Source organism: Oncorhynchus nerka, linkage group LG15, assembly GCF_034236695.1.
Source record: "Oncorhynchus nerka isolate Pitt River linkage group LG15, Oner_Uvic_2.0, whole genome shotgun sequence".
Classification (NCBI taxonomy): Eukaryota; Metazoa; Chordata; class Actinopteri; order Salmoniformes; family Salmonidae; genus Oncorhynchus; species Oncorhynchus nerka.
The window spans coordinates 3,628,884-3,647,433 of record NC_088410.1 but is presented as its reverse complement, the minus strand read 5'-3'; the positions used below and the strand labels follow the sequence as shown (position 1 = coordinate 3,647,433).

At 42.4% G+C, this 18,550-nt stretch overlaps 2 protein-coding genes across 2 annotated transcripts; both read left to right on the top strand.

Moving 5' to 3' along the window:
- Positions 1 to 513: 513 nt before the first annotated feature.
- On the top strand, positions 514 to 8,056 carry LOC135559965 (zinc finger protein OZF-like). Its single transcript, XM_065000869.1, has 2 exons — positions 514 to 892; positions 6,686 to 8,056. Exons 1-2 carry the CDS (start codon positions 526 to 528, stop codon positions 7,936 to 7,938), a joined length of 1,620 nt encoding a protein of 539 aa, XP_064856941.1. The 5' UTR covers positions 514 to 525; the 3' UTR covers positions 7,939 to 8,056.
- Positions 8,057 to 12,257: 4,201 nt separating this feature from the next.
- LOC135559970 (zinc finger protein 135-like) lies at positions 12,258 to 18,508 on the top strand. The gene is made up of 2 exons (XM_065000881.1): positions 12,258 to 12,853; positions 17,340 to 18,508. The coding sequence occupies exons 1-2, from the start codon at positions 12,490 to 12,492 to the stop codon at positions 18,017 to 18,019; spliced, it is 1,044 nt and encodes a 347-aa protein (XP_064856953.1). The 5' UTR covers positions 12,258 to 12,489; the 3' UTR covers positions 18,020 to 18,508.
- Positions 18,509 to 18,550: the final 42 nt, after the last annotated feature.

Sequence of the window (18,550 nt, the reverse complement as noted above, 5' to 3'; positions counted from 1 at the left end):
AACACTTGGTTTAACACTTGTTTTGGTTAACTACATGATCCCATATGTGTTATTTCATAATTGTGATGTCTTCACTATTAAATAAATAAATAAAAACCCTGGAATGAGTCGGTCTATCCAAACCTTTGTATCCAAATCTAATTAAGTGTCTCAAAATAAAATAAACATTTCCCTTGACTGTGTTACCCTCCCTCCCACCAGGTGGCGACGTGCCTGTTTCAGGGCAATGCTGCCGGTGTGACGTATAATCTAATGGACGGGACGCTTCTTCAAACAACAAAAGCGAGTTATTCACCTCCGTAGCTTTCGAGCACCTCGGTATCTTACTAGCCAACATGGCAGATCTTTAAATGCTTTCGTTGTATATTAGCGACTGTGTTTTAAACACACTTGTCGTATCTACTAGCTAGTTACACCATTTCATTAAATACCTACGTTGTTTTTAGTCAGCTAGCTAGCTGGGTAAATCTAGCAGTGCGAGTCTTGTCACTAATGCTAACTAGCTATCTAGCTAACATCCCAACCATGAGCTCAGTAAACGACTCCTCACCTTCTGAAGAGGAGGTCTGCTGGACGGAGAAAGAAACTCTGGGGCTGAACATTGTCGTGAAAGAGGAGAAGGAAGAGGAGGATGTCACAGTAAAACAAGAAACAGAGGTTGAGGCTGTTACAGTGAAGGAAGAAGAGAACGACGTTAAATTGACAGAAGATGAAGACGCGTTCAGAGTGAAAGAGGAGGAGGATGTTACAGTAAAAGAAGAGGAAGAGAAAGAGGGGGAGATGACTGCCACAGTGAAAGAAGAGGAAGACGTTTTTGGAATGAAGGAATTGGGGGAGATTACTGTCACATTGGAAGAAGAAGAAGAGGAGACAGGAGATCTGATAAACAACAGTAAGTAATATCTTTGTGAAAACTACAAATAGACGGAGCGGCCAATAAAACGTTAATCAATCAAATCAAATTTATTTATAAAGCCCTTCTTACATCAGCTGATGTCACAAAGTGCTGTACAGAAACCCAGCCTAAAACCCCAAATAGCAAGCAATGCAGCTGTAGAAGCACGGTGGCTAGGAAAAACTCCCTAGAAAGGCCAGAACCTAGGAAGAAACCTAGAGAGGAACTAGGCTATGAGGGGTGGCCAGTCCTCTTCTGGCTGTACTGGGTAGAGAGGTACCAGGCTATGAGGGGTGGCCAGTCCTCTTCTGGCTGTGCCGGGTGGAGATTATAACAGAACATGGCCTAGATGTTCAAATGTTCCAAGATGACCAGCAGGGTCAAATAATAATAATCACAGTAGTTGTCGAGGGTGCAACAGGTCAGCACCTCAGGAGTAAATGTCTGTTTGCTTTTCATAGCCGATCATTCAGAGTATCTCTACCGCTACTGCTGTCTCTAGAGAGTTGAAAACAGCAGTTCTGGGACCTGTAGCACGTCCGGTGAACAGGTCAGGGTTCCATAGCCGCAGGCAGAACAGTTGAATCTGGAGCAGCAGCACTGCCAGGTGGACTGGGGACAGCAAGGAGTCATCAGGCCATGTCGTCCTGAGGCCTGTTCCTAGGGCTCAGGTCCTCTGAATGAAGGAAAGAGGGAAAGAGAAAGAGAATTAGAGTGCATACTTAAATTCACACAGGACACCGGATAAGACAGGAGAAATACTCCAGATGTATCAGACTGACCCTAGCCCCCCAACACAAACTACAGCAGCATAAATATTGGAGGCTGAGACAGGAGGGGTCGGGAGACACTGGCCCGTCTGACGATACCCCCGGACAGGGCCATACAGGCAGGATATAACCCCACCCACTTTGCCAAAGCACAGCCCCCACACCACTAGAGGGATATCTTCAACCACCAACTTACCATCCTGAGACCAGGCCAAGTATAGCCCAAAAAGATCTCCGCCACGGCACAACCCAAGGGGGGGCACCAACCCGGACAGGAAGATCACGTCAGTGACTCAACCCACTCAAGTGACGCACCCCTCCTAGGAATGGCATGGAAGAGCACCAGTAAGCCAGTGACTCAGCCCCTGTAATAGAGTTAGAGGCAGAGAATCCCAGTGGAGAGAGGGGAACCGGCCAGGCAGAGACAGCAAGGGCGGTTCGTTGCTCCAGAGCCTTTCCGTTTACCTTCACACTCCTGGGCCAGACTACACTCAATCATATGACCCACTGAAGAGATGAGTCTTCAGTAAAGACTTAAAGGTTGAGACCGAGTCTGCGTCTCTCACATTGATTGGCAGACCATTCCATAAAAATGGAGCTCTATAGGAGAAAGCTCTGCCTCCAGCTGTTTGCGTGGACATTCTAGGGACAGTAAGGAGGCGTGCGTCTTGTGACCGTAGCGTACGTGTAGGTATGTACGGCTAGACCAAATTGGAAAGATAGGTAGGAGCAAGCCCATGTAATGCTTTGTAGGTTAGCAGTAAAACCTTGAAATCAGCCCTTGCCTTAACAGGAAGCCAGTGTAGGGAGGCTAGCACTGGAGTAATATGATCAAATGTTCTAGTGCTAGTCCAGATTCTAGCAGCCGTGTTTAGCACTAACTGAGGTTCATTTAGTGCTTTGTACTATCATAGAACGCTATGGAACGCTATAGACTATCATCACTGGAAGATAAATATGTATTATTAGATTTAATTGTGCTGAGACTCACTTAAAATGTTTGCCTGACAGAAACTATTGACTGGGGCGGCAGGGTAGCCTAGTGGTTAGAGCGTTGGACTAGTAACCAGAAGGTTGCAAGTTCAAACCCCCGAGCTGACAAGGTACAAATCTGTCGTTCTGCCCCTGAACAGGCAGTTAACCCGCTGTTCCTAGGCCGTCATTGAAAATAAGAATTTGTTCTTAACTGACTTGCCTAGTTAAATAAAGGTAAAATAAACATTTTAAAAAATTCAAAGTTTAACAAACCATACAGCTCTATTGACAAGGACCACTTTTAGTCCCCAACCGACCCCTCGTGCCCCTCGGGGGGTCGTTCGTGCACCTGGGGGGGGGGTCGTGCCCCACAGTTTGGGAACCACCCTGTAGCCTACTGACAAGCCTGATTCATAAATCAGAGAGATGTTTAATTAGACAAGAATGGATCCACTTTTTCAATGATCGATAAGGACACTACAGTTTAACGTTTCACATTGGATTCATTCATTAACTACTAAAAGGTGGGATGCATTTTTGAATTATGTTGCTGCTCTGCACAAACAAGCTGGTTAGCTAGCTAGCTTGGGCCCAACGTTAAGCCACCAGACATTCAAAGCTGCTCCTCCTAGGTTTAGTTCTGTGGGCCTAATTCAGATGGTGACTGGCAGCTCACTGGTCTGTCCATAGTGACTGATCTGTCCATAGTGACTGGCAGCTCACTGGTCTGTCCATAGTGACTGGTCTGTCCATAGTGACTGGCAGCTCACTGGTCTGTCCATAGTGACTGATCTGTCCATAGTGACTGATCTGTCCATAGTGACTGATCTGTCCATAGTGACTGGTCTGTCCATAGTGACTGATCTGTCCATAGTGACTGGTCTGTCCATAGTGACTGATCTGTCCATAGTGACTGGTCTGTCCATAGTGACTGGTCTGTCCATAGTGACTGGTCTGTCCATAGTGACTGGTCTGTCCATAGTGACTGGCAGCTCACTGGTCTGTCCATAGTGACTGGTCTGTCCATAGTGACTGGCAGCTCACTGGTCTGTCCATAGTGACTGGTCTGTCCATAGTGACTGGCAGCTCACTGGTCTGTCCATAGTGACTTGTCTGTCCGTAGTGACTGGCAGCTCACTGGTCTGTCCATAGTGACTGGCAGCTCACTGGTCTGTCCATAGTGACTGGCAGCTCACTGGTCTGTCCATAGTGACTGGTCTGTCCATAGTGACTGGCAGCTCACTGGTCTGTCCATAGTGACTTGCAGATCACTGGTCTGTCCATAGTGACTTGCAGATCACTGGTCTGTCCATAGTGACTGGCAGCTCACTGGTCTGTCCGTAGTGACTGGGAGCTCACTGGTCTGTCCATAGTGACTGGGAGCTCACTGGTCTGTCCATAGTGACTGGCAGCTCACTAGTCTGTCCATAGTGACTGGTCTGTCCATAGTGACTGGTCTGTCCATAGTGACTGGCAGCTCACTGGTCTGTCCATAGTGACTGGTCTGTCCATAGTGACTGGCAGCTCACTGGTCTGTCCATAGTGACTGGTCTGTCCATAGTGACTGGCAGCTCACTGGTCTGTCCATAGTGACTGGTCTGTCCATAGTGACTGGTCTGTCCATAGTGACTGGCAGCTCACTGGTCTGTCCATAGTGACTGGTCTGTCCATAGTGACTGGCAGCTCACTGGTCTGTCCATAGTGACTGGCAGCTCACTGGTCTGTCCGTAGTGACTGGGAGCTCACTGGTCTGTCCATAGTGACTGGCAGCTCACTGGTCTGTCCATAGTGACTGGCAGCTCACTGGTCTGTCCATAGTGACTGGTCTGTCCATGGTGGTTGGCAGCTCACTGGTCTGTCCATAGTTCCTGGCAGCTCACTGGTCTGTCCATAGTGGCTGGTCTGTCCATAGTGACTGGCAGCTCACTGGTCTGTCCATAGTGACTGGTCTGTCCATAGTGACTGGCAGCTCACTGGTCTGTCCATAGTGACTGGCAGCTCACTGGTCTGTCCATAGTGTCTATCAGCTCACTGGTCTGTCCATAGTGACTGGCAGTCCATAGTGACTGGCAGCTCACTGGTATACTCTACTGAGCTATACTCTACTGTACCGAGCTATACTGTACTGAGCTATAATCTACTCTACTGAGCTATACTCTACTGTACTGAGCTATACTATCCTGAGCTATACTCTACTGAGCTATACTCTACTGGACCGAGCTATACTCTACTCTACTGAGCTATACTCTACTGAGCTGAGTTATACTCTACTGTACTGAGCTATACTCTACTGTACCGAGCTATACTCTACTCTACTGAGCTATACTCTACTCTACTGAGCTATACTCTACTGTAATGAGCTATACTCCACTGTACTGAGCTATAATGTACTGTGCTGGGCTATACTCTACTGTACTGTACGGAGCTATACTCTACTGTACTGAGCTATACTCTACTGTACTGAGCTATACTCTACTTTACTGTACTGAGCTATACTCTCCTCTACTGTGCTGAACTATACTCTCCTCTACTGTGCTGAGCTATGCTCATCAACTAATCTCCACTGTCCCACAGCCCAGCCAGGTAATTTATAAACTGTATCTCCACTGTCCCACAGCCCAGCCAGGCAATTCATAAACTAATCTCCACTGTCCCACAGCTCTCCCAGGAAATTCATAAACTAATCTCCACTGTCCCACAGCCCAGCCAGGCAATGTATAAACTAATCTCCACTGTTCCACAGCCCAGCCAGGCCATTTATAAACTAATCTCCACTGACCCACAGCCCAGCCAGGCAATGTATAAACTAATCTCCACTGTAAAAAAGAAACTCAACATTATTACCCCGTGTTTCTAGTCCAGCGTTTGGTTTGTAACAGAAGGGACTTGTTCTAAACCTTGCTATCTGACCTCTGACCTCTGCATTTTGTATGTACAGACAAAATGTATAGAATGTATTCTGGTGATTTATTATTCAATAGAAATGTATGGAAAATATGTATAGAACGTATTCTGGTGATTTATTATTCAATAGAAATGTATGGAAAATATGTATAGAACGTATTCTGGGGATTTATCATTCAATAGAAATGTATGGAAAATATGTATAGAACGTATTCTGGGGATTTATCATTCAATAGAAATGTATGGAAAATATGTATAGAATGTATTCTGGGGATTTATCATTCAATAGAAATGTATGAAAATATGTATTTATTCATATGTAATCTCCCTTTACCTGCTATAAAGAAAAGATAGTGGCTAATTGTTGGTTTGTTACTAGAATGGTACATAAGGGGTTAAGATGGGGTTAGAATGGTACATAAGGGGTTAAGATGAGGCTAGAATGGTACATAACGGGGTAAGATGGGGTTAGAATGGTACATAATGGGCTAAGATGGGGCTGGAATGGTACATAACAGGGTAAGATGGGGTTAGAATGGTGCATAAGGGGTTAAGATGGGGCTAGAATTGTACATAATGGGTTAAGATGGGGCTAGAATGGTACATAGCGGGTTAAGGTGGGGCTATAATGGTACATAATAACGGGTTAAGATGGGGCTAGAATGGTACATAAGGGGTTAAGATGGGGCTAAAATGGTACATAATGGGTTAATATGGGGCTAGAATGGTACATAGGGGGTTAAGATGGGGCTAGAATGGTACATAAGGGGTTAATGTGGGGCTAGAATGGTACATACGGGGTTAAGATGTGGCTAGAATGGTACATAAGGGGTTAAGATGGGCTAGACTGGTACATAACGGGTTAGGATGGGGCTAGAATGTTTGTTTACAACATTTACTTGCTATAGTGACAGCTAGTGGTTAATTGTTGGGTTGTTACTAGAATGGTAAATAATGGGTAGTATTACCCGGGTAGTATTGTGAATAACTAATGGCTATTAACCAATCGGCATTCATGTTCCAAGTGTACTGTTTTATAATGAAGGATCTAGTCGAGATTAAACCTCATAGGCAGACAGTTTTATCATGTGGAGGTTTCATCCAGGTCTCTCTGTTTAACCAAATACTCTGTCTTTGGCAGGAGAGAGACCAGACTGTCACTCTGACAGCAGTAAGAGTCCTTCACAGGAACCAGACCCAGAGACTCCCAAACCAGTGAGACGACACGACTGCTCCAAGTGTAATAAGAGTTTCAAGTTGTCATTGAACCTAAAAAAGCATGAGAGAAAACACACAGGAGGAAAACCTTTCCACTGCTCCCAGTGTGGAAAGAGATTTTCACGATCACAGAACCTAAAAAAACATAGTAGAATACACACAGGAGAAAAGCCTTACCACTGTTCCCATTGTGGAAAGAATTTTAGGTTGTTGGATAAGCTGAAGGAGCATGAGAGGACGCACACAGGGGAGAAACCTTACCCTTGCTCCGTGTGTGGAAAAAGTTTTGCCCAGTTAGCTTACCAAAAAGAGCATGAAAGGAAACACACCGAAGAAAAGCCTTTCCAATGTTCCCAGTGTGGAAAGAGATTTTCCCGATCACAGAACCTAAAAATGCATCAAAGGACACACACAAGGGAGAAAACGTATCTCTGTTCCCAGTGTGGAAAGTGTTTTACTCATTTATGGAGCCTGAACAAACATAATAGAACGCACACAGGAGAAAAACCTTACCACTGTTCCCATTGTGGACAGAGTTTTAGGTTGTTAGGTAACCTAAAAGAGCATGAAAGGAAACACACAGGAGAAAAGCCTTTCCAATGTTCCCATTGTGGAAAGAGATTTACACGAGCACAGCAACTAAAATCACACGAAAGGACACACACAGGGGAGAAACCATACCACTGCTCCCAGTGTGAAAAAAGTTTTACGCAGTTAGCGAGCCTGAACACTCATAAGAGGATACACACAGGAGAAACGCCTTACCCCTGTGCCCTATGTGAAAAGAGATTTTCACGACCACAGGAACTAAAATCACACGAGAGAACACACACAGGGGAGAAACCATACCACTGCTCCCAGTGTAAAAAGAGTTTTTCACTGTTAGGGAGCCTGAACAAACATAATAGAATACACACCGGAGAAAAGCCTTACCACTGTGCCCATTGCGGAAAGACATTTTCACGATCACAGGACCTAAAATCACATGAGAGGACACACACAGGAGAAAAGCCTTACCCATGTCCCCATTGTGGAAAGAGATTTTCACGATCACAGGAACTAAAATCACATGAGAGGACACACACCGGGGAGAAACCTTATCATTGCTCCCTGTGTGGAAAGGATTTTTCCCATTTAGGGAGCCTGAACAAACATAAGAAGACAATGCACTCTTGAGTGAAGCCTTACCCATGTTCCCATTCCCAGGCTGTGTTCTGATGAGTCACTGTGTTCTGATGAGTCACAGTGTTCTGATGAGTCACAGTGTTCTGATGAGTCACAGTGTTCTGATGAGTCACTGTTCTGATGAGTCACAGTGTTCTGATGAGTCACAGTGTTCTGATGAGTCACTGTGTTCTGATGAGTCACTGTGTTTTGATGAGTCACAGTGTTCTGATGAGTCACAGTGTTCTGATGAGTCACAGTGTTCTGACTGATGTTTGACTGTTGTTTTATGCATTAAATCATATTGTTTATATGTAATCTTAATCAACAATAGGCCTGTGAGTTTTTTTCTCTAGATACATGATTATGTCTAAAATCAGATTATAATTTTAAAATGTTTTTGTTTTTTGTTTTGATTCTACACTTTGATAGATTGGATACATGTTAGAACCCTTAGATGTTATTAATGACATGATTTAGATATTTTAAAATGTAAATTGGATGAATATTGTAGTGTATTTCTTGATTCTGACCTTGAAAACCCTGAGAAACGTAGTTGTTTTGGTTTCATTGAGTTATTTTGTGTTCTAATCTCCAAGCTAAAGATGTGATGATGTTGTGAACACGAAGAACATTCACGACCTCTTGAATATTCCCATCAGTGTTATTCCAGGCTGTGTTCTGATGAGTCACAGTGTTCTGATGAGTCACAATGTTCTGATGAGTCACTGTGTTCTGATGAGTCACTGTTCTGATGAGTCACAGTGTTCTGATGAGTCACTGTGTTCTGATGAGTCACAGTGTTCTGATGAGTCACAGTGTTCTGATGAGTCAGTGTTCTGATGAGTCACTGTGTTCTGATGAGTCACTGTGTTCTGATGAGTCACAGTGTTCTGATGAGTCACAGTGTTCTGATGAGTCACAGTGTTCTGATGAGTCACTGTGGTCTGATGAGTCACAGTGTTCTGATGAGTCACTGTGTTCTGATGAGTCACAGTGTTCTGATGAGTCACAGTGTTCTGATGAGTCACAGTGTTCTGATGAGTCACAGTGTTCTGATGAGTCACAGTGTTCATGTTAGAGAGAAAATACAGGTGCTGATTGTAAAACACTGATGATTAAAGCAACATTTTTATCTGAATGAAAAGTATTAATGAACAGGTTTTAATTCTGTTGGCCACTAGTGGACATTCACTATAACACAATAAAGAGTCAACAGTAAATATTACAATCACGGAAGTTCCAAAAGAATAAAGACATTACAAATATCAGATTATGTCTATATACAGTGTTGTTGTGTTGTGCAAATAGTTAAAGTACAAGAGGGAGAAATAAATAAACATAAATATACAGTTGAAGTCGGAAGTTTACAGACACTTAAAGTTGAGGTCATTAAAACTCGTTTTTCAACCACTCCACAATGTCTTGTTAACACACTATAGTTTTGGCAAGTCGGTTAGGACATCTACTTTGTGCATGACACAAGTTACAGACAGATTATTTCATTTGTAATTCACTGTATCACAATTCCAGTGGGTCAGAAGTTTACATACACTAAGTTGACTGTGCCTTTAAACAGCTTGGAAAATTCCAGAAAATGATGTCATTGCTTTAGAACCTTCTGATAGGCTAATTGACATAATTTGAGTCAATTGGAGGTGTACCTGTGGATGTATTTCAAGGCCTTACCTTCAAACTCAGTGCCTCTTTGCTTGACATGATTGGGAAAATCAAAAGAAATCAGCCAAGACCTCAGGAAAAACATTGTAGACCTCCACAAGTCTGGTTCATCATTGGGGGCAATTTCTAAACGCCTGAAGGTACCACGTTCATCTGTACAAACAATAGTACGCAAGTATAAACACCATGAGACCACACAGCCGTCATACTTCTCAGGAAGGAGACGCTTTCTGTCTCCTAGTGATGAACGTACTTTGGTGCAAATCAATCCCAGAACAGCAAAAGACCTTGTGAAGATGCTGTAGGAAACAGGTACAAAAGTATCTATATACACAGTAAAGCGAGTCCTATAGCGACATAACCTGAAAGGCCGCTCAGCAAGGAAAAAGCCACTGCTCCAAAACCACCATAAAAGAGCCAGACTACGGTTTGCAACTGCACATGGGGACAAAGATTGTACTTTTTGGGGAAATGTCCTCTGGTCTGATGAAACAAAAATAGAACTGTTTGGCCATAATGACCATCGTTATGTTTGGAGGGGGAAAAAAGGGGGAGGCTTGCAAGCCGAAGAACACCATCCCAACCGTGAAGCACGGGGGTGGCAGCATCATGTTGTGGGGGTGCTTTGCTGCAGGAGGACTGGTGCACTTCACAACATAGATGACATGATGAGGATGGAAAATTATGTGGATATATTGAAGCAACATCTGCCAGGAAGTTAAAGCTTGGTCACAAATGGGTCTTCCAAATGGACAATGACCCCAAGTATACTTCCAAAGTTGTGGCAAAATGGCTTAAGGACAACAAAGTCAAGGTATTGGAGTGGCCATCACAAAGCCTTGACCTCAATCCTATAGAACATTTGTGGGCAGAACTGAAAATGTGTGTGCGAGCAAGGAGGCCTATAAACCTGACTCAGTTACACCAGCTCTGTCAGGAGGAATGGGCCAAAATGCACCCCATTTATTGTGGGAAGCTTTTGGAAGGTTACCCTAAACGTTTGACCCAAGTTAAACAATTTAAAGGCAATGCTACCAAATACTAATTGAGTGCATGTAAACTTCTGACCCACTGGGAATGTGATGAATAATATAAAATCTTAAATAAATAATTCTCTCTACTATTATTTTGACATTTCACATTCTTAAAATAAAGTGGTCATCCTAACTGACCTAAGACAAAGAATATTTACTAGGATTAAGTGTCAGGAATTGTGAGAAACTGAGTTTAAATTAATTTGGCTAAGGTGTATGTTAACTTCCGACTTCAACTGTCCATCTATGTACTTACAGAAATGAGCTCTTCTGAGTGGGTGAAAGGATGGATGGCTGGAAGGTACATCAGGAGAGCTCTTCTGAGTGGGTGAAAGGATGGATGGCTGGAAGGTACATCAGGAGAGCTCTTCTGAGTGGGTGAAAGGATGGATGGCTGGAAGGTACATCAGGAGAGCTCTTCTGAGTGGGTGAAAGGATGGATGGCTGGAAGGTACATCAGGAGAGCTCTTCTGAGTGGGTGAAAGGATGGATGGCTGGAAGGTGGACAACACAACGTGTCAGTCAGAACATCAGGAGAGCTCTTCTGAGTGGGTGAAAGGATGGATGGCTGGAAGGTGGATAACAGCCTTTGACCTTTTATTTAAATGAGTTTGCTTCTTTAGTTTGTTCCCAGTTTAGAACAGAACACACGTTAACAATAAGTTGGCCTCCACACACCACATTGGTTACTATTCTTTGTAGTAGACACATCTGTTGGGTTGGTACTGTTACACCGTGGAGGAGCAGTTTGGACCTACTCAGTACTGTTACACCGTGTAGGAGCAGTTTGGACCTACTCAGTACTGTTACACCGTGTAGGAGCAGTTTGGACCTACTCAGTACTGTTACACCGTGTAGGAGCAGTTTGGACCTACTCAGTACTGTTACACCGTGTAGGAGCAGTTTGGACCTACTCAGTACTGTTACACCGTGTAGGAGCAGTTTGGACCTACTCAGTACTGTTACACCGTGTAGGAGCAGTTTGGACCTACTCAGTACTGTTACACCGTGTAGGAGCAGTTTGGACCTACTCAGTACTGTTACACGTGTAGGAGCAGTTTGGACCTACTCAGTACTGTTACACCGTGTAGGAGCAGTTTGGACCTACTCAGTACTGTTACACCGTGTAGGAGCAGTTTGGACCTACTCAGTACTGTTACACCGTGGAGGAGCAGTTTGGACCTACTCAGTACTGTTACACCGTGGAGGAGCAGTTTGGACCTACTCAGCACTGTTACACCGTGTAGGAGCAGTTTGGACCTACTCAGTACTGTTACACCGTGGAGGAGCAGTTTGGACCTACTCAGTACTGTTACTAGCTAACCTAGCTGCTGCCTTATTGGGGTATTATCTGTTTGTTTGATTTTCTAAATGTGCAGGAGTAAATTGTTTTAAATTCTCACTCATTAAAAAAAATCACTAATCGACACATGCTTTTCTTTATACGTCTCAATATAATAATATTATATAAATAAATGAATGAATGAAAAATCTAAGTGTCTCAAAATAAAATAAACATTTCCCTTGACTGTTACCCTCCCACCCACCAGGTGGCGATGTGCCTGTTTCAGGGCAATGCTGGCGGTGTGACGTATAATCTAATGGACGGGACGCTTCTTCAAACAACAGCGAGTTATTCACCTCCGTATCTTTCTAGCCAACATAGACGATACAATTGCAGATCATTAAATGCTTTCGTTGTATATTAGCCACTGTGTTTTAAACACACTTGTCTTATCTCCTTGCTAGTTACCCAATTTAATATTTACGTTGTTGTTAGCTAGCTAGCTGGGTAAATTAGCAGTAGTGCTAGTCTTGTCACTAATGCTAACTAGCTAACATCCCAACCATGAGCTCACTAATCGACTCCCCTCCTAAAGAGGTGATCTGCTGGACGGAGAAAGAAACTCTGGGGCTGAACATTGTCGTGAAAGAGGAGAAGGAAGAGGAGGATGTCACAGTAAAACAAGAAACTGAGTTTGAGGCTGTTACAGTGAAAGAAGAAGAGGAAGAAGTTAAATTGACAGAAGATGAGGACTCGTTCAGAGTGAAAGAGGAGGAGGATGTTACAGTAAAAGAAGAAGAGGAAGAGAAAGAGGAGATGACTGTCACAGTGAAAGAAGAGGAAGACGTTTTTGAAATGAAGGAAGTGGGGGAGATTACTGTCACATTGGAAGAAGAAGAAGAGGAGAAAGGAGATCTGATTAACAACAGTGAGTAATATCTTAAACACAGGGGTACAAACTCTGCAGTTGTTGAACCGTGTGTGTGGTTTTAAAGGGGCATTTACTGAAGTTCTACACGTTAATAGTTCTGTACTGTAGGAATCGTTAAAGCTACAAATAGTGGCGGGCGACCAACAAAAAGTTAATGGATCAAATGCTTCCCATTACATTTTTTCACAACATTTGTAAACATCTGAATATCTCTTTCTGTAGTGCTTTGCTTGACATCACATTCAATCAAAAATCAACTCATGTCTGACTTCCAATAATGAAGAGGACAGAATCAAGACAAGGAAAAATCCGATGTAGTTCGTTTTGTGCCAACAGAAATAAGGGGTTAAATGTGTGTCCCATAGGGCGGCACACAATTGGCCCAGCGTCTCCCGGGTTAGGGGAGGTTCTGCTTGGGGTAGGCTGTCATTGTAAAATAAGAATTAGTTCTTAACTGGCTTACATATAAAAAAATATAAAAAATGTTGTTGCTAAATGATCAATGGCATCACCATCTTAAAACAATTCCATATGTTAGCTCAGTGTAAAAACACCAACATTCCCCATGTTGGAAATTATGGGAAATTGACCATTTATATCAAACACTAACACTGTTTCTTTTCTTAACCTTTTGTAACACAAGTTAATGTTTTAAATTCCCCAAGATAAACAGATATTAAAACATTTGTACACATTTTTTTGGTCAATTTGTGTTTACAAATATGTTTTTCATGTTTTGAACAGTCATTTAGATACATTCCATTCCATGTTTTTCATTCAAAGTTGTGAGTTTCTGTGATAGGCTGAGAAATTAGTATTTGGGCTAATCTGACGACCTAAAATAGCCACTTATAAGGAACGCTATGGACTCTGGAACTCAACTCCGTTATAGACAATGGATATTATAGGACTATGGTTTGGTGTGGATATTATAGGACTATGGTTTGGTGTGGATATTATAGGACTATGGTTTGGTGTGGATATTATAGGACTATGGTTTGGTGTGGATATTATAGGGCTATGGTTTGGTGAGGATATTATAGGGCTATGGTTTGGTTTGGATATTATAGGACTATGGTTTGGTGTGGATATTATAGGACTATGGTTTGGTGTGGATATTATAGGACTATGGTTTGGTGTGGATATTATAGGGCTATGGTTTGGTGAGGATATTATAGGACTATGGTTTGGTGTGGATATTATAGGACTATGGTTTGGTGTGGATATTATAGGACTATGGTTTGGTGTGGATATTATAGGACTATGGTTTGGTGTGGATATTATAGGGCTATGGTTTGGTGAGGATATTATAGGACTATGGTTTGGTGTGGATATTATAGGGCTATGGTTTGGTGAGGATATTATAGGACTATGGTTTGGTGTGGATATTATAGGACTATGGTTTGGTGAGGATATTATAGGACTATGGTTTGGATATTATAGGACTATGGTTTGGTGTGGATATTATAGGACTATGGTTTGGTGTGGATATTATAGGACTATGGTTTGGTGTGGATATTATAGGACTATGGTTTGGTGTGGATATTATAGGACTATGGTTTGGTGTGGATATTATAGGACTATGGTTTGGTGTGGATATTATAGGACTATGGTTTGGTGTGAATATTATAGGACTATGGTTTGGTGTGGATATTATAGGACTATGGTTTGGTGTGGATATTATAGGACTATGGTTTGGTGTGGATATTATAGGACTATGGTTTGGTGTGGATATTATAGGGCTATGGTTTGGTGAGGATATTAAAGGACTATGGTTTGGTGAGGATATTATAGGACTGGTTTGGATATTATAGGACTATGGTTTGGTGAGGATATTATAGGGCTATGGTTTGGTGTGGATATTATAGGACTATGGTTTGGTGAGGATATTATAGGACTTAGTTATGGTTATGTGTGGATATTATAGGACTATGGTTTGGTGTGGATATTATAGGACTATGGTTTGGTGTGGATATTATAGGACTATGGTTTGGTGAGGATATTATAGGACTATGGTTTGGTGTGGATATTATAGGACTATGGTTTGGTGTGGATATTATAGGGCTATGGTTTGGTGAGGATATTAAAGGACTATGGTTTGGTGAGGATATTATAGGACTGGTTTGGATATTATAGGACTATGGTTTGGTGAGGATATTATAGGGCTATGGTTTGGTGTGGATATTATAGGACTATGGTTTGGTGAGGATATTATAGGACTTAGTTATGGTTATGTGTGGATATTATAGGACTATGGTTTGGTGTGGATATTATAGGACTATGGTTTGGTGTGGATATTATAGGACTATGGTTTGGTGAGGATATTATAGGACTATGGTTTGGTGTGGATATTATAGCGATATATAAAGGATGAGGGTAAAAGGGTGAAATAAACTGTAAATCTAAAGGTTTATATCCACAAATGCAAATATATAAATCCCGAAGGGAAAAGGTATACATATTTGAAGAACTGTTGAAAACTGTCTTTATCCATCTTCCAGTAGGCTCCTATCACCTGTTCTAATGTTCCAGTAGGCTCCTATCACCTGTTCTAATCTTCCAGTAGGCTCCTATCACCTGTTCTAATCTTCCAGTAGGCTCCTATCACCTGTTCTAATCTTCCAGTAGGCTCCTATCACCTGTTCTAATCTTCCAGTAGGCTCCTATCACCTGTTCTAATCTTCCAGTAGGCTCCTATCACCTGTTCTAATCTTCCAGTAGGCTCCTATCACCTGTTCTAATCTTCCAGTAGGCTCCTATCACCTGTTCTAATCTTCCCAGTAGGCTCCTATCACCTGTTCTAATCTTCCAGTAGGCTCCTATCACCTGTTCTAATCTTCCGGTGGCTCCTATCACCTGTTCTAATCTTCCAGTAGGCTCCTATCACCTGTTCTAATCTTCCGGTAGGCTCCTATCACCTGTTCTAATCTTCCGGTAGGCTCCTATCACCTGTTCTAATCTTCCGGTAGGCTCCTATCACCTGTTCTAATCTTCCAGTAGGCTCCTATCACCTGTTCTAATCTTCCGGTAGGCTCCTATCACCTGTTCTAATCTTCCGGTAGGCTCCTATCACCTGTTCTAATCTTCCGGTAGGCTCCTATCACCTGTTCTAATCTTCCAGTAGGCTCCTATCACCTGTTCTAATCACTGTTCAACTGAAGCCCCATCTTAACCCCTTATGTACCATTCCAGCCCCATCTTAACCCCTTATCTACCATTCTAACCCCATCTTAACCCAGTATGTACCATTCTAGCCCCATCTTAACCCTGTATGTACCATTCTAGCCCCATTCTAACTTATCCACATATGTACCATTCTAGCTCCATCTTAACCCTTTATGTACCATCTTAACCCCTTATCTACCATTCTAACCCCATCTTAACCCAGTATGTACCATTATAGCCCCATCTTAACCCCTTATGCACCATTCTATCCCCATCTTAACCACTTATCTACCATTCTAACCCCATCTTAACTTAATTGGCCACTAGGCGTCAATATAGTAATTGAAGGGAGATTCCATAAAACATTTTTATTCAATAATAAATGTTCAAAATAAGTTCTATACATATTTTATTTTACATAAAAAATGGCCAATATGCTTTTTTCCAGTGGAGATTAGTTTATAAATTGCCTGGCTGGGCTGTGGAACAGTGGGGATTAGTTTATAAATTGCCTGGCTGGGCTGTGGAACAGTGGAGATTAGTTTATAAATTGCCTGGCTGGGCTGTGGAACAGTGGAGATTAGTTTATAAATTGCCTGGCTGGGCTGTGGGACAGTGGAGATTAGTTTATAAATTGCCTGGCTGGGCTGTGGGACAGTGGAGATTAGTTTATAAATTGCCTGGCTGGGCTGTGGAACAGTGGAGATTAGTTTATAAATTGCCTGGCTGGGCTGTGGAACAGTGGAGATTAAGTTGTAGAGACACATAGCTAGGATAGATTTATACAATATGCGTTTTTCCAGTGGAGATTAGTTGATACATTTCCTGGCTGGGCTGTGGGACAGTGGATGTGTAGGAATGATTCGAAATGGAACTGGTAACCGCCATTACCTGGGTAGTATTGTGAATAACTAATGGCTATTAACCAATCGGCATCCAGGATCCAAATGTAAAGTTGAATAATGAGGGATCTAGTCATCAAATCAGATTTTATTTGTCACATCTGCCGAATACAACAGGAACACAACCAGCCCTTAACCAACAATGCAGTTTTAAGAAAAATAAGAGTTAAGTAACAAATCGATGAATGAAAATAACTAGAAATTAAAGAGCAGCAGTAGACTGCTGTGTGCAGCAACATTATGTTACAAATAACGTGAAAGAACACAAATAACACAATTGGTTAAGAGCCTGTTTAACGGCAGCCATCTCCTCCTGCGCATCTATATTTTACATCAGGGCAATGGATTAAACCTCATAGGAAGAGCAGATTTCATTCAGGTCTCTCTGTTTAACTAAATACTCTTGTCTTTGGCAGGAGAGAGACCAGACTCTCACTCTGACAGACGGAAGAAGAGTCCTTCAGGGGAACCAGACCCAGAGACGCCCAAACCAGTGAGACGACACCACTGCTCCCAGTGTAATTTGAGTTATAAGTTTTTATGGAAACTGAAACAGCATGAGAGGACACACACAGGGGAGAAGCCACACCACTGCTCCCAGTGTGGAAAGAGTTTTACCCTGTTAGGGAACCTGAAAAAGCATAAAGGAATACACACAGGAGAAAAGCATTTCCAATGTTCCCAGTGTGGAAAGAGATTTTCACGATCACAGGAACTAAAATCACATGAGATGAAACACACAGGGGATAAACCACACCACTGCTCCCATTGTGGAAAGAGTTTTACCCAGTTAGGGACCCTGAACAAACATAAGAGAATACACACAGGAGAAAAGCCTTACCACTGCTCCCAGTGTGGAAAGAGTTTTATACAGTTAGGGAACCTGAACAACCATATTATAATACACACAGAAGAAAAGCCTTTCCAATGTTTCTACTGTGGAAAGAGATTTTCAAGATCACAGGACCTAAAATCACATGAGATGATACACACAGGAGAGAAACCACACCACTGCTCCCATTGTGGAAAGAGTTTTACACAGTTGGGGAGCCTGAACAAACATAAGAAGAGAATACACTCTGGAGAGAAATCTTAACGTACTTTCCCAGTCAGAGGACCTGAAATCACATGAGATGATACACACAGGGGAGAAACCACAACACTGCTCCCAGTGTGGAAAGAGTTTTACACAGTTGGGGAGCCTGAACAAACATAAGAAGAGAATACACTCTAGAGAAAAGCCTTACCACTGCTCCCAGTGTGGAAAGAGTTTTACCCAGTTAGGAAGCCTGAACAAACATAAGAAGAGAATACACTCTGGAGAGAAATCTTAACGTACTTTCCCAGTCAGAGGACCTGAAATCACATGAGATGATACACACAGGGGAGAAACCACAACACTGCTCCCAGTGTGGAATGAGTTTTACACAGTTGGGGAGCCTGAACAAACATAAGAAGAGAATACACTCTGGAGAGAAATCTTAACGTACTTTCCCAGTCAGAGGACCTGAAATCACATGACAGAATAGAGAGGCTGTGTTCTGACTTATGTTTTTGAGGTTTTTTAAAATTAAAAGTTGATATAAAAAAAAAAATATGATTTGGATATTTTAAAATGACAATTATT